The 16,165-nt window shown below is 35.4% G+C and overlaps 1 protein-coding gene across 2 annotated transcripts in view; it reads left to right on the top strand.

Moving 5' to 3' along the window:
- GDPD1 (glycerophosphodiester phosphodiesterase domain containing 1) overlaps window positions 1–16,165 on the top strand; it is a 43,030-nt gene that overhangs the window by 16,452 nt on the left and 10,413 nt on the right. For both annotated transcript variants that reach the window (XM_046676169.1, XM_046676168.1), the window contains exons 2-5: window positions 1,524–1,566; window positions 9,155–9,290; window positions 11,386–11,431; window positions 15,975–16,093. In XM_046676169.1, coding sequence (XP_046532125.1) covers window positions 1,524–1,566; window positions 9,155–9,290; window positions 11,386–11,431; window positions 15,975–16,093 — 344 coding nt within the window. The remainder of the gene's footprint in view (window positions 1–1,523; window positions 1,567–9,154; window positions 9,291–11,385; window positions 11,432–15,974; window positions 16,094–16,165) is intronic.

Here is a 16,165-nt window from a genome sequence, read left to right as displayed (position 1 = left end):
AAGGGCATTTACTTTTGAAAAATATACAATCTCCATTTTTACTTCATCCATTTTCTATTGTGCGTCAACTGTGGTAACAAAAGTGAACCTAAAATCAGCGTAGCTTTTTTTCACATAGATAACCCTTTCTCTCTGCTAAACTAATGGAACTTTAGAACATTAGGTTAGTATATTTGTTTCTTTATACCTTGTGTTTCCATTGATTATTTATTAGGTTGCCATAGAAATACAGTCTAACAATATAAAAGAAGAAAATTTTAATACTCTCCTAAGTATGTTCAGATTGTATCGTACAGTGTATAAACCATTTTAATGCCCATCTTTAAACAGTGCCCTACACTTGAAGTGCCTCTTTGTTAAGAAGAAATTGGCTGTTTTTCCAAAATATTTGGAGAAGTATTTCCAAAGTATTCTTCTGTGCATTCTATTAATTATTTAGCAACACTGAAATCTTTTAGTTTAAAATATTTAAAAACTTATGGCTAGCATGTGTTACGCTAATTGATTCTATCTAGTATATAATATTAGATAATTAGATACTTTTTATCTGTGTGTTCTTTTGGTCATCACAATATTATTTGTTACTTCAGTCCATGGATGTTCACCAAGCACCAGTTACTATAACAATGGCAATAATAATAATTAAATAGTGATAATCCTTTACTTTCACAGAATATTCACTGCTTCATTGAATCTAATGCCATTGGTTGTAAGATGCACAATTTTTTATGTACTGCTATGAAAGAGAAAATCTTGCCAGTTAATCTATTACACACCATCCATTGTAGAAAGCACCCTAACTTCAGAGATGTTAAAAAGTGAAAAGCTATCGTTTTTCAAATTGATGACATATGGCACTTGACATGTTAATTCATTTGATTATACCAATCTTATGAGTGAGGTGTCATCATTGTTCTTATACATAAGGAAGCTCAGCCACAGAGAGGTTAGGCAACTTTCCCAGGGTCACACAAGTATCAAACAGATTTGAGAGCAGAGATACTAACTCCAGAGTCCCACCCCTAACTGCTACGTTATGCTGCCTTCAGCCAAGGTAATTAAAACACAGTCACTTCTTTTAAGTAATTCATGGAAAAGGGAGGAGAGAGACAGCTAAATAACTTACACTATAACATGGTAAATGCCACAGTGGAGAGACGCGTAAGAGACTGTGGGGATACAGAGGAGAGACAGTTTAACTCTGTCTGAGGAGGGCTATATGTACCAAGTTCTCTTCTGTATTTCCTATGACAACAGATATAGCTTAAAAATCATGTTTAGACTCTTCTAACCCTCCTGAGTTACTGTGGCTACGTGTTTTGGTCTTTGATCGTTCCTGGTACAGCTAAAAATCAATTTAAAATACCATTACACTTTTTTTCCATTACACTTTTTAAAACAGTTGTAACGTCTGCATAATATATAAACATCAAATTCACTCGATATATCTTACTAAAATGAATTTCTGGAAAAATAAAATATTCAAATTAGGTAAGTGAAGTTTAAATTTCATGTTTTCACAGGTGCTGGAGAAAATTTGGAGAATACAATGGCAGCCTTTCAGCAGTAAGTATACAAAAAGGTATTCTTTTCTTTTACAGTTTATCTTTAAAGTGATGATGATTCACAAAGGGAAGACAGTAGACGTGTAGCACGCACTGGTGGTAGTTGTTTCTATTTTATTAAAATCGCTTTTTTTATTTAGTTAGTCTGAAGTGTTACCAAGGAGTGTTTGGCTTCTGTATAACCAAAAATCTAGATCAGAGTTTTGAGTAATCAAAAGATACTATAGTTCCAAAGCTGAAAGAAGACATTTGTAACAAGGAACATACTGTGTGTAATGCTAATTAGTCTTGGAGAGAAAGAGAAAAGGAGAAAAATGAAACAACTGTTATATTGGCTGCTGTTTATGAATAGAGTTGTGTGTTTACGCAGTGATTCTTCTGTAACTGTGAACCTGTAATCTGATCTTTCTTCTTTAAAGCCTTATGGGTGTTGATCTTATTTTTTTAAATAAGGTAAATTAAATTTTTTTCAATTTTTAAATTGTTCACATCTCATATAGATGTTTTTTAGAGCACCTCATAGAGAAGCATCAGGAGAGACAGGAATGAAAGCTGATTGATACCTTGTTCTTATCTTAGAATAAATGATTATCATCAGTCTGTGGTAATGATGAGAACACTGTTTTCTTTTCCCTGAAAAATAAGACAGGGAATGTGAAAAGTTAAATCCCATGAAAGACATTGCCTATCCATATCTATTAAGAAAAATATTTTCTTATATAATTTTTGAGCCATTTTTATGCATATAATTGGGGCTAAGAAATCAGGAGAATTTGGCTTAAGTTTTTGTTCTGCTTCTCATCATTCAAAGACACCTTAGAGATTATTTTCCCTGTTACCAGGTCCATATGTACCGCATCTTCATATTCCAGTTTCATCCAAATCCTATCACCTTGTGTTTGTCATTGCTTACTCTTCCTGTTCTATGATATGATGCCTTTTGACTATAATCTCAAAAGTCTCTTAGAGCTCTAAAATGCGAAATTTTTCCTCCTGTTACAGACTGTGAAACAGAATACTTTAAATTACTTTGTCATCTTCTCTACTAGCTAGCTATAGTTAAATATATATGTATAATATTGTGTGTGTAATTTCTACTGACACACAGTATCATTTGTGAAATATTTGTTGCCTGAGATATAGTGATATGTATTAATGGGGGAAAAAACTGCTCACAACTATGAGTGATTTTAGCATTCTTTATGTTTAAAGTATATTATTTTGTAAGATTTTCTCCATATTTTTTGTTAGTTTTTTACCAACCACCCTTGTTTATGAAATTAAAAAAGTGAGCTGTATAATAAATTCTTTCTAAGGATGGTACATTTCTATGATAAATTATTTCTTAGGATGGTACATAAATGTTTTTTGTCTTTGAAGATTTTGATCCTCTGAAATTTTTTTTGATATTCAAAGAATATCTAATAGATGGTTTTTACTTGCTAGCTACGACATTACGTTTCTTTTTTTTTTTTTTAAGATTTTACTTTTTTTTTTCTTTTTCTCCCCAGAGTCACCCGGTACATTGTTGTGTATTTTACTTGTGGGTCCTTCTAGTTGTGGCATGTGGGACGCCACCTCAGCATGGCTTGATGAGTGGTGCCATGTCTGCACCTAGGATTCAAACTGGCGAAACCCTGGGCCACAAAGCAGAGCATGCGAACTTAACCACTCGGCCCCGGGGCCGGTGCCAACATTACATTTCTCATCTTCAGCAGTTTTTGTATTGTTTATTTAAGCAGTAACTATTGAAAAGTGTCACAGCCGTCTCTAATTATCATGTGGGAGCTTTCTATAAATTTAGTTTTTTGGAAGTTTTTCTGGTACTTTAGAAGAAGAAAGCAGCTCTTCCATATGTTATTGTTAGTGTTTGTTGGATTTATTTGTAAGGCTGCTTGTTAATTGACTTTGAAACTTATGTAAAACCGAAATCAAATGGGCTTTAATTTTAACCTCTTTTAAAATTTGTTGGGCCAGCCCTGGTGACCTAGTGGTTAAGTTTGGCGCATTCTGCTTCGGCACCCTGGGTTCAGTTCCCAGGTGTGGACCTACACCACTCTGTCAGCGGCCATGCTGTGTTGGCAGCTCACGTTAAAAAAGAGGAAGATTGGCAACATATATTAGCTTAGGTGAATCTTCCTCAGCAAAAAAAAAATTGGTGGTTGTGGTGGTGGTAGTGGTTTTTGGTTTTTGTTTTATCTTATGCATCAGTGCCCGTGCTATCAATAAGCACTTTTTTATTGTAGTTTTTTTTAAAAATTACAAATATTCTACTATTTAACTGCTAGGACACTTAGAAAGTTTTTTTTTTTTTTAAACATACCTACTTTGTGAACAACAAGAAAAAATTGTTTAAACATACTATTTCCAAGTTACTATAGTTAAAAAGGTAAAGAGTTGTAGTACATAATTGGCAAAAGACAGATACTGTTCTTAAGTATGGTATGTCCTTGATAAGATAAATAAATGATGGAGAAATAGTAAAAATATAATGAGCAGCTAAAAGATGTTATTTATGTACATGTTTAGACATACACTTCACAAAGCATATTATGACATGGAGGTGAAGACAAGAAGATATTAGAGAAAGTGTAAGTGGTTCATGTGGGAAGCCTGGTTAAGATTAACCAGAAAATTAAAAATTTATCAGGACTAGAAGAGCTGTCATTTAGTAGAGAGGAAGAAGCTATTTTTAAAATGTGAAATGTTTGAGATTAAGATGTGAGGGTATGTGGACAAGGTATGTTTAGGAAATTGAAAGGACCTTAAGAATGTATGGAAAATTAATTCATTCTATTATAGTGGAGCTAAATAGGTAATTAGAACTGACAAAGAGAAATAATTGCACTTCACAGTTTATAACAAGTCCTTTAATGTGGTTTATAAAATGCTTTCATAAACACCTTAGGTTATGAATATGGCTCTCCTGTGATTCCTTGGGAGCAAGAATCTTTCCTTATTGATCTCTCAATCCCTAACATCTAGCTCTAGTGCTAATAGATTCTCACTAGTTGCTTACTGAATGAGATGTGGCATGGGGTACTCAAGAACAAAGCAGAATATTAGCAGGAGACAGAACCCTACTCATAATAAACATAGAACCCAAAACTAAGGAATTGAACTAAACACACACACACACACACACAGAGTCACTAAGCCCTTGAGTATGTAAAATCTGGTTCTCAAGAGCTAATAAAACTAGGTTATTAAACCAGGCCGCCTTTCTAAATACCCACAGGACAATTTGATCCCTGTGGGATTAACATGAGTGGTTAAGAGAGAGAAACAAATTATTTTAGCAAGAGCTGGAAGTATAGGTTGGCAGACAGGCAAACTAATTAATCAGTGGCCTGGTTCTCATGATAAATTTTTTAGAATATCTAATTAATACAATACTAATTATTTCATCTATGAAATGGGAATAATAATACAACCTCAATGTTGTGAGGAGTAAATAAGATTCAAATAAATGCCTTAACATATGGTCTGTTGTAAGTCGTTATGCATTATTTCTGTGGAATTTCAAGTAACTTCACATCTTCTTTTAGAACTAGAGTTTTTATTTCTTTTTCTGGAAATGTTGAAGCCTTGGTTTCTATAACTTTTTTCTGTGTTTGTTATCAGCTTGTCAGAAATTCAGCTGTAAAATATCTGGTGCTTCAATTGAAGTAGATGCATATTGTTATTTATGGAAAATTTTGAAGGCCAAAGTGATAAAAAAATGTTCTTTTCTCACTATGTTTTAGCTACTTGTATATCAAATTTGGAATAATTTTATTAGGATAATTTACAAATTATTGCTCTTTTTTTTTTGAGGAAGATTAGCCCTGAGCTAACTGCTGCCAATCCTCCTCTTTTTGCTGAGGAAGACTGGCCCTGAGCTAACATCCGTACCCATCTTCCTCTACTTTATATATGGGACGCCTGCCACAGCATGGCGTGCCAAGCAGTGCCATGTCCGCACCCGGGATCCAAACCGGCAAACCCCGGGCCGCCGAGAAGCGAAACGTGCGCACTTAACCTCTGCACCAACGGGCCAGCCCTCTATTGCTCTTAATTTGTATTTATTAGCTTGTTAATAAGATAAGCATACAATAAATAGAAAATATTTTTCATATAATTCCTAAACATTTCTAAAAATAGGCAACATTTCAGCTAAAAGCAAATTTCATACTCAGAAAGATTCTTGTCATGTGCATAATTTTTTTAATACAAGAAAATTATAGATAACTCCTACTCTTACTCTCCCCTCACACACTCATACAAAACAAAAACAAAAGAAGAAAAAAGATATGGATGTGCCCAAAAATCAGTAGTACCTTTTTTTCTATATAAAAGATCTTAGAATTTTATTTCGAAACTGTTTGCTGGCTATATATATTGCTTGCAGTTTCTACATTTTGTTCTTTTTTAAATGAAACAGAATGTAACAACAGTATTTAAGGAAATTTAAAAATACAGAAAAGTAACTCTACCCACCTAAAAACTGTTTTTGTTTGCTTATTTTAGATTTTATTTTACACATTGTGGTTCTAGCAAACACACAGTTGGCAAGCAGGTATTCTCTTTTAAAGGTGGCTGTCCTTTAGAAGAGGGTACATAAGATTAACAATTTATTTACATCTTAGCAAGAATCACCTTAAGGAGCCAGGTTTGTTTGTTTTCCTCTGGCAACTGGTAGTAATCAGGACACTAAAAGGGGAGGGTTACTTAAGGAGGAGTAGGGGAGCAGAATGAGTCTTTGGCACAAGGCAGCAAGTGGCCCTTGGGTCTTTTGGAATGGGACACTGATTGGGGTGGATCATCAGAAGTGGGCGAAGTAAGAGAAAATGGGGAAGTGGTTGGCTTCAAAGGCAAATTTGGCAAGTTTCATAATTTTAGAATCATTGGATCTAGGATGGCAAGGATCTTAAAAATCACCTAATCCAACTCCTATCATTGGATGCATGCATTTCCCACAACCTCATTCTTTCTTTTCTAACCAAATGAATTAGCACACATTTTTGAGAAACATTAAGAAACTTTTACTTGATTGTTAAATTTTATTCTTTAATTGATATGTCGTATTTTTGTATTAGGTGTTTTGAGTTTATAAAACAGAAGGTACGTTCATCCCACTGAGGAGATTCACGTGCCAAATAAGAATCATGGGTGCTTATGTATTTAAAAGGATGCTGGCACATCTTGTTTGGATAAATATCTTTTGAAGTCCTTTGCTCATTTTTGAATTGGGTTGTTTGTTTTGTTGTTGTTGAGTTTTAGGAGTTCTTTATAGATATTGTGGATATTAATTCTTTATCAGATAGATGATTTGCAAATATTTTATCCAATTCTGTGGTTGCCGTTTTTACTCTGTTGAGTGTCCTTTGATGCACAAAAGTATTTTAATTTCAATGAAGTACAATTTGTCTGTTTTTCCTTTTGTTGCCTGTGTTTTTGATATCATTTCCAAGAAATCATTACCAAATCTAATGTCATGAAACTTTTCTTGTATGTTTTCTTCTAAGAGTTTTTTCATTTTAATTCTTATAGTTAGGTCTTTGGTCAATTTTGAGTTTATTTTTGGATATGGTCTTAGGTAGGAATCCAACCCCTCCACTCCCTTTTTTTTTTTTGGTGAGGAAGATTTGCCCTGAGCTAAGATCCCTTGCCAGTCTTCCTCTTCTTGCCTGCAGAAGACTGTCACCAAGCCAACATCTGTGCCAATCTTCCTCTACTTTTTGATGTGGGACGCCACCACAAAATGGCCCAATGAGCAGTGTGCAGGTCTGCATCTGGGATCCTAACCTGCAAACCCTGGCCACCAAAGTGGAGCACACAAACCCAACCACTACACCAGCAGGCTGGCCCGCCAACTTCATTCTTTACATTCCAGTTTTCCCCACACCGTTTGTTGAAAACTGTCCTTTCCCCTTAGGATGCTCTTTGCACCCTTGTCAAAAATCATTTGACAATATATGTGAAGGTTTATTTCTGGACTCTCTAGTCTATTTCATTGGTCTATATGTCTGTCTTTATGCCTGTACCATATTGTTTTGATTACTGTAGCTTTATAGTAAGTTTTGAAATCAGGAAGTGTGATTCTTCCAACTTTGTTCTCTTTTTCAAGATTGTTTTGACTATTTGGAGTTCCTTGAGATTCCATATAAATTTTAGGATGAATTTTTCTATTTTTGCAAAAAGCATCATTGGGATTTTGGTAGGAATTGCACTGAATCAGTAGATGTATATGGTATTTACATCTTAACAATATAAGGTGTTCTAACCCATGAACGTGGGATGTTTTTCATTTATGTATATCTTCTTTAATTTCTTTTTCCTTTCTTCTTCTTCTCCTTCTCTTTTTTTTTTTTTTTTTTTTGCTGAGGAAGATTAGCCCTGAGCTAACATCTGCTGCCAATCCTCCTCTTTTTCTGAGGAAGATTGCACTGAGCTAACATCCATGCCTAGCCTCCTCTACTTTATATGTGGGATGCCTGCCACAGCATGGCTTGATCAGTGATGCGTAGGTCCATGCCTGGGATCCAAACCGGCAAACCCTGGGCTGCTGAAGCAGAGCGTGCAAACGTAACTGCTATACCACCAGGCCGGACCCAATCCTTTTTTTGTTTGAGGAGGATTATCACTGAGCTAACAACTGTGCCAGTCTTCCTCCACTTTATATGTGGGTTGCCACCACAACATGGCTGACGAGTGGTGTAGGTCTGCACCTAGGGTCTGAACCCGTGAACCTGGGCTGCTGAAGTGGAGTGCACGGAACTTAAACACTGCACCACGGAGCCAGCCCTGTCTTTAATTTCTTTTAGCAATGTCTTGTAGTTTTCATTGTATAAGTCTTTCACTTCCTTGGTTAAGTTAATTCATAAGTTTTTTATTCTTTTTGATGCTATCACAAATGGAATTGTTTTATGATTTCCTTTTCAGATTTTTTGTTGTTAGTATATAGAAACACAAATGATTTTTGTGTGTTGATTTTATATTCTGCAACTTTACTGAGTTTGTTACTTCTAACAGGTCTTTATGTGTGTGGAATCTTTAAGATTTCTACATATAAGATCATGTCATCTGTGAACAGCAATAATTTTACTTCTTCCTTTCCAATTTGAATGCCCCCCCCTTTTTTTTCTTGCTTAATTGCTGTGGCTAGAATTTCTAATCCTCTGTTGAATTACAGTGGTAAAAGCTGGCATTCATTTCTTATTCTTTACTCCTTTCATTTTATAGATGTGCAAATGTAGGCCCAGAGAAGGACATTTACTTGCCCAAAGTTATGCAGCAAGTTTTTAGCACAGCAGAAACTGGCACTCAGATCTCTCAACCTCTGGTCCAGTGTTCTTTCCATTGTATTGGGTTGACAGAAATAAGGATAGCTGGTTATGGAAATGACGCACCATGATTCTCTTGTTCTAAATTCACTGGGAATATTTTCACATCAGTGAAATATAATAGATGACAGTACTGAGAAATTTAAAATTGTGGAATTTAATTTGCTATTTGATTTGTAACTCTGAAGTTTTACATCTGATCCATGTAACCTAAATGTTTACTGAAATTCCAGGGTGTCATTATTTTTCTTTGTATTTCTTCAGTGCAGTTACAATTGGAACTGATATGCTGGAATTGGACTGCCATATCACAAAGGATGAACAAGTTGTAGTGTCACATGATGAGAATCTGAAGAGATCAACTGGGGTCAATGTAAACATCTCTGATCTGAAGTACTGTGTAAGGAAAAATGCATGATAAAACTAATATCTGATAGATACTAAGGCCTATAAAGTTTTTAAAAACAGTGAATGCCAGATAGTTCTTCGATAAATAATAAAAAAATAAATTCTAGTGGTTAAATAATGAATGTCAAAGGAAATTTTAAAAACTATTCTGACTTCCAGCAAGGATTTGTACTCACTAGATATGTCTATGAAGACTTACTTTATAGGTATTTTAACAAAATTACCAAAGCCTTCAAATGTAAAACTACTAAAGTTCAACTTTCTTGAAGTCTGCAACTTATTTGATTCAGATTAAATATATGAATTAGTTTTAGTCTTCAAGTATAGGAAAGGACCCTTTAAAAATCTGTCAGTAGTTTACATGATCATTATAGTAAATATGATAAATGGAAGGAAAAGTAATGTCTAATTTTACCACCTAAGGAAGACTTAACAGGATTCTGTCTCTATGTCTACTCTGTATCCTTTTTACATAGTTGTGATCCCACTGAATCTTGTGTTTATTGTGTTTTTAAACACTCTAACATTATACCATGGTACACATTTTTCTGTGCTTTTTTTCTTTTTGTTAATAGACTAGTTTTTAGAGCAGTTACAGGTTCACAACAAAATTGAGCAGAAAGTACAGAGTTCCCTCATACCCTCTGACCCTACACAAGCACAGCCTGCCCCCACTGTCGGCATCCTGCACCAGAGTGGTACATTTGTTACAACTGGTGAACCTACACTGAGGTATCATCTCACCCGAAGTCCATAGTTTACATTAGGGTTCATTCTTGATGTTGTACATTCTATAGGTTTTAACATAGTATAATGACATGTATCCACTATTATAGTGTTATACAGAATAGTTTCACTGCCCTAAAAATCCTCTGTGCTCTGCCTATCCTTCCTACCCACCTAATCCCTGACAACCTCTGATCTTTTTACTATCTCCTTAGATATGCTTTTTCTAGAATATCCTATCATTGGAATTGTATAGTATTTAGCCTATTTATATTCCACGCTTATTTTTCATAAACATTTTAAATAACTGCTGTTATTCCATTTAGTGGATATATATTATTTTTAACCATTCCTCTATTGTTGGACATTTGAATTTGTTCTAAGTTTCCACTATTATAGATAACACTGTACTGAACATCGTTATGTGTAAAGATAGAGCTTTCTCTATATTTAGATGGTTATATAAAGTTATTTAAAAGATATAAATATATATTTATAAAGACATATATAATGATATTTATATTTATTAAAAGAATTTACATAAAGATAAAGTTATCTCTCTATATAAAATTATTTCCCTAAATAAACTCCCAGCAGAGAAATTATTGGGTAAAAGGTTAGGAATTTTATAGTGTCTTAATATATATTGAAAGTTGCTATTGCCAGCTTGCTTTTTAAAAGTGTTTAGAAGAGTTCTGAAATCTAATATTAGAAGAATTCCCGTTTTGCTGTACCTTTACCATTATTGGGCCTTATAATTATACCAAAAATTTCCTAATTTGCTAGATTAAATTTTAATTAGCATTTATTTGATTATTTGTGAGTTTAAAGATTTTTCTCTATGATTGTTAGTTATTTTTTTTTCCTGTGAATTGCTTTTCTTTCTATTTATTTATTTTTTGGTGAGGAGGATTGGCCCTAAGCTGACATCTGTACCTATTTTCCTCTATTTTGTATGTGAGACACCACCACAGCACAGCTTGATGAGCGGTATGTTGGTCCACACCTGGGCTTCAAACCCACAAACCCTGTGCCGCTGAAGTGTAGTGCACGAACTTAACCACTACACCACTGGGCCAGCCCCTAAATTGTCTATTCTTGACATTTGTCTGCTGAGATCTTTGTATATTTATTACTGAGAAAAGATCCATGTTAAATAGTACAGATTTTTTTTGTAGTTTATGAAAGTAAGTAATTATGATTAATTTGCTCTTGGGGATGTTCTGCTAAAGGGTGCTCTCTGTAAATATATGTAATGTTTTTTTCTATTTTTTGAAGAAGCAAATCTTTATGTCTTATTGGAAGACACTAAAATACTTTATTTTTTGAGAACTAACTTTTTTCAATCATATCTTTTAAAGGAACTCCCACCTTACCTTGGCAAACTGGATGTCGCGTTTCAAAAAGGTAATATTTCCCATTTGCAGCTTAAACATTTACATTGAAGTGTTAATTTATGCTGAGAATTAGATATACATTGCATGTTCTCTTGTCATAGTAAGTTCCAGCTAAAAGTACTGCCCTCAAAACTTATTCTCTCAGGCCTACAAATCTGAAATCTTGACCCGGGGATTATGAAGCCCAGAGATTTAACTGGCTCATTCTACTTAAGTTTATATACAGTTAATTTAAGCCTAAATACTAACTATAAGAAATCCAGATGCGGGGCCGGCCCCGTGGCTGAGTGGTTAAGTTTTCGCACTCTGCTACGACGGCCCAGGCTTTCGCCGGTTCAGATCCTGGGTGCGGACATGGCACCGCTCATCAAGCCATGCTGAGGTTCATCCCACATAGCACAACCAGAGGCACTCACAAGTAGAAAATACAACTATGTACTGGGGGGCTTTGGGGAGGAGAAGAAGGAGGAAAAAGAAGATTGGCAACAGAAGTTAGCTCAGGTGCCAATCTTGAAAAAAAAACAGAGAGAGAGAGAGAATTCAATTACTCAGATAAACCATCCATTTCCTAATCGTTTTTACTTTTTAATCACCAGCATAGCAGTTGTCTTTCTTTTGAGGGAACATTTCTCACAAAGAAAGATGTCCCTTGGCCCCGTTTGTTATGTTAGAATGGAAGATGTTAGAAGGGAAGATACACCTCCTTGAGGCACAGTTTGCTGAGCAAGCATAGGCTCCCTCACTGTTACAGTTGAGCCTCATGTTTTGAATGATTCAGATGTAACTCAGTAAAACTACCAGATGCTGCACATGATGGTCCTTGATATGGCTTGCATATACTTAACACCTTGGTTAAATGTCAAGGATCTATTGATATTAATTTTCAGAAAGAACTGTAATTGCTCTAGGAACTAGATTTAAAATGAGCCAGTGTAATTTCTCCTTGATTGGGAAATTTTAGAAAGCCAAATAAAAATCAGAAAATTGTTTAAATTAGCTATCTCTAAGGGATGTTTAGATCTGATGTTTGTTTGATCTTGCCTTCCAGGTAGGTATCATTAAGCTGTGTTGGTTTGAGGAAACACTTTTTTCATTCTTGTAATTAGTAGGATTATACTTGCCAGGCTATTGTAATATTTGTGTCACTTGTGGACTTGTGAAGGTTAAGAAGATTTCATATGTGAAGTTTTTCCTATTTTTCTCTTTGTAGAGCAAAGCCAAAGCCTCACAGAGATTAAAAGATCCTTTGAGAAAAAATGTTTTAATTTTCTTCTGGTTTTATGCCTCCCTCATAAAGTCATAAGACTTCTGAATATGAAGAGACCTTTGAGACCAATTAATCCTGTCTCTTGAAATTGCAGCCTAAAGATGTCGATTAACTTGGTTAAGGTCCTACAAAAAGTAAATGACAGCTAGGAGTTGAAACTAGGTTTCCTTCTTACCAGGCCAGTGTTTAGCTGCCACATACTGCCTCTCTATCTGAAGAGTCTCTTCAATTGCCTTATTAGTAGCAATGCCATGTACTTTCAAGTTTCAGATAACCGTAAAGAATAATTAACTTTTGCTCATATTGCATTCAACTCATATCATAATTAACTTACGACTATGCCTTAAATGTAAGTTTAGTGCATTTGACACAGACTAATATATAGTACTATAAAAACTTGACTCAGATTAGGCAGAAGGTTGTTCAGTTTTTTCCTATCCTATTCTGCTCAGAACTCTTGTTTACTTTTCTTTAAATACTGAAGAAAGAGAGACTATCAACTCTCAGAGAAATACACATTTCAGGCCACTTGCTTTCTTTGTAGTTCACAACTTTACTGGAGAAGAATTAAGTGTTTTCTTTTAAAAGGTGCTTTGAGGGGCCTGACCCCGTGGCTGAGTGGTTAAGTTTGCGCACTCCGCTTTGGCGGCCCGGGGTTTCACCAGTTCAGATCCTGGGTGTGGACGTGGCACCGCTCATGAAGCCATGCTGAGGCGGCATCCCACATGCCACAACTAGAAGGACCCACAACTAAAAATATGCAACTATGTACCAGGGGGCTTTGGGGAGAAAAAGGAAAAATAAAATCTTTAAAAAAAAAAAAAAGGTGCTTTGAGGTGCCACAGGCTACATTAAAAAGTAAATGTAAACAAGGAACATAGGGGCCGGCCTGGTGACATAGTGGTTAAGTTCACATGGTCTGCTTCAGTGGCCTGGGTTCATCAGTTCGGATCCTGCGCATGGACCTACACACCACTCATCAAGCCATGCTGTGGCGGCATCTCACATACAAAATAGAGGAAGATAGGTACAGAGGTTAACTCAGTGACAATCTTCCTCAAGCAAAAAGAGGAAGATTGGCAACAGATGTCAGCTCAGGGCCAATCTTCCTCACCAAAATAAACAGATAAATAGATATAAAAAAAAAGGAACATAAAAATGCATTAACCAAAGGATTTATCTTGCTTACTTGAAAGTAGCCTTTTTTAATGGAAAATAAATTTGGATGATCTAGAGTTGACTGTAATGATCAGTTTTAAAGTTCTAGCATGCAACAGAGGCTACTTCACTCATCCCTCCACCTAGCACATCCTAGGGCATACTCTTTGCCTAGCATTCTTGTTTTCCTGATATTTTCCTCTTTCTCTTTTTGTAGTTATTTCCCAGCTGGTTATCCTTTGCCCAGAACAATACTGGGGACAAACTTCTTTCTCCAGCTCTTTTTCTACATTCTATGCTGGCCAAGGCGTCCAATTTAAATATCTTCGCATCACTTTAGCACACATTTTTTTTTCTTACCACACTTTAATTTCCTTGTTTTCTCCACTATTAGATGCAATATTACTCTTCTTGTGTTGTGTTTCATTTTGTGTTTCAAAGTTAGTTTGGTCTCTTTGACCTTTTTCTAAGTTGATCCTTGCATACATCTTACTTGGGTATGAATAGCTATTGCCCATGGCAATTCTTTTGACTGCCAAATTAACTTTTCCACACTTAACAAGCGAACAAAACTTTTACATAACTAAGATAGCACTGTCTAAATATCAATTTCTGTAGCAATAGAAATGGTCTATATTTGCACCGTCCAGTACCATAGTCAATAGCCACACGTGACTGTTGAGCCCTTGAAATGTGGCCAGTGCACCTGAGGAAATGAATTTTTAGTTTTATTTAATTTTAATTTAAATAACCCTTTACAGCTAATGCCAGCCCTGGTGATCTAGTGGTTAAGATATGGTGCTCTCACTGCTGAGGCCCAGGTTTGTTTCCCAGTCAGGAACCATACCACTTGTCCGTCATCATTATACTGTGATGGCTGCATCTTCCTGTGATGCTGAAAGTTATGCCACTGGTATTTCAAATACCAGCAGGGTCACCTATGGTGGACAGGTTTTAGTGGAGTTCCAGACTAAGACAGACTAGGAAGAAGGACCTGGCCACCCATTTCCGAAAATATTGGCCGTGAAAACCCTGTGAATAGCAGTGGAGTGCTGTCTGATATAGCGCTGGAAGCTGAGAGGATGGTGCAAAAAGACTGGGCAGGGTTCCGCTTTTCTGTATACAGGGTCAGTAGGAGTTGGAATCAACTCAATGGCACTCAGAACAACTCATGGGAGAAACTCAGGGATGAGTAACTCAAAGGGGTAGCTAGAACTTGAGTTTATACAATGTCTTAACAAAAAACAACAATAAATATTCAGAGAAGTGACAAGACAAAGGAAAAGGACTTTAAGTTTCTAAGATGGTAAATTGTAGGAAGGTAAATATATGGGGGAATATGGAAGATAAAGGCTAGTCAGTAGTTTGTTATGTAGAGTCCCCTGGTGCTGGGTTAGGGTTGTTGGTGATTAATTTTTGTACAAATTTAAGTCTTATTTTTAGGCAAATAGGGGGAGGGCAGAGAACTTTTCTTGTATCTGCCTGTCAGTTGCCTTCAGTTCAAAATGATCCTTACGCCAAAGAGGTGTGTTCTGGAATGGCACACTCTGCTACCCTTCCAGGGGGATGGTTAAATTAAAATCATTAAATTGTTATATAGCTACTCAATGGAGTATTTTTAAACCTTTTAAAATAATTGTAGAATAAGATCATTGGCTTATCTCAATGTCAGTATCATGGTTATGATATGGTTATGATGTACTAATGTTTTACAAGTTTTACATTGGGGGATCTGGGTAAAGGGTGCACAGATCTCTATTTTTCTTACAACTACATGTGAATCTACAGTTGTCTCAAAAAGTTTAATGAAAAAAATTTAAATCATAATTATAAATACAGTGTATTACATGCAATATCTTTTTTACTTATGTAAAAAGATCAGGTTAAAATCTGTAGGTACACTATATTGTAACTCTATTTAATTATGCATAGGAGAAAAAGAAGCAAGAAAGTACACCAAATGGTCACAATGGTCATATCTAAGTTGTTGGATTTTAGATGATTTTTCTTTTCTCCTTTATACTTTTCATCATTTTGTAAATGTCCTACTATGAATACATACTATAACTTTTCTAATCATCAAAAAAGTTATTTTTTTTAAATACCTTTAAAAATCTTGCTTTCTCAGCATGCCAATCTGAAGGAAAAGATAACCGAATTCCATTACTGAAGGAGGTTTTTGAGGCCTTTCCTAACACTCCCATTAACATCGACATCAAAGTCAACAACAATGTGCTGATTAAGAAGGTACTTAAGGCATTGCCTCCTCTGGGTGTGTTGCGTCCTATTTCACAAACTAAATAAGGCTAGATTAGGTGA

Source organism: Equus quagga, chromosome 11 (assembly GCF_021613505.1).
Source record: "Equus quagga isolate Etosha38 chromosome 11, UCLA_HA_Equagga_1.0, whole genome shotgun sequence".
In the NCBI taxonomy this organism is placed as follows: Eukaryota; Metazoa; Chordata; class Mammalia; order Perissodactyla; family Equidae; genus Equus; species Equus quagga.
The sequence above is the reverse complement of the archived record's forward strand: the minus strand, read 5'-3'. Positions and strand labels throughout refer to the sequence as shown.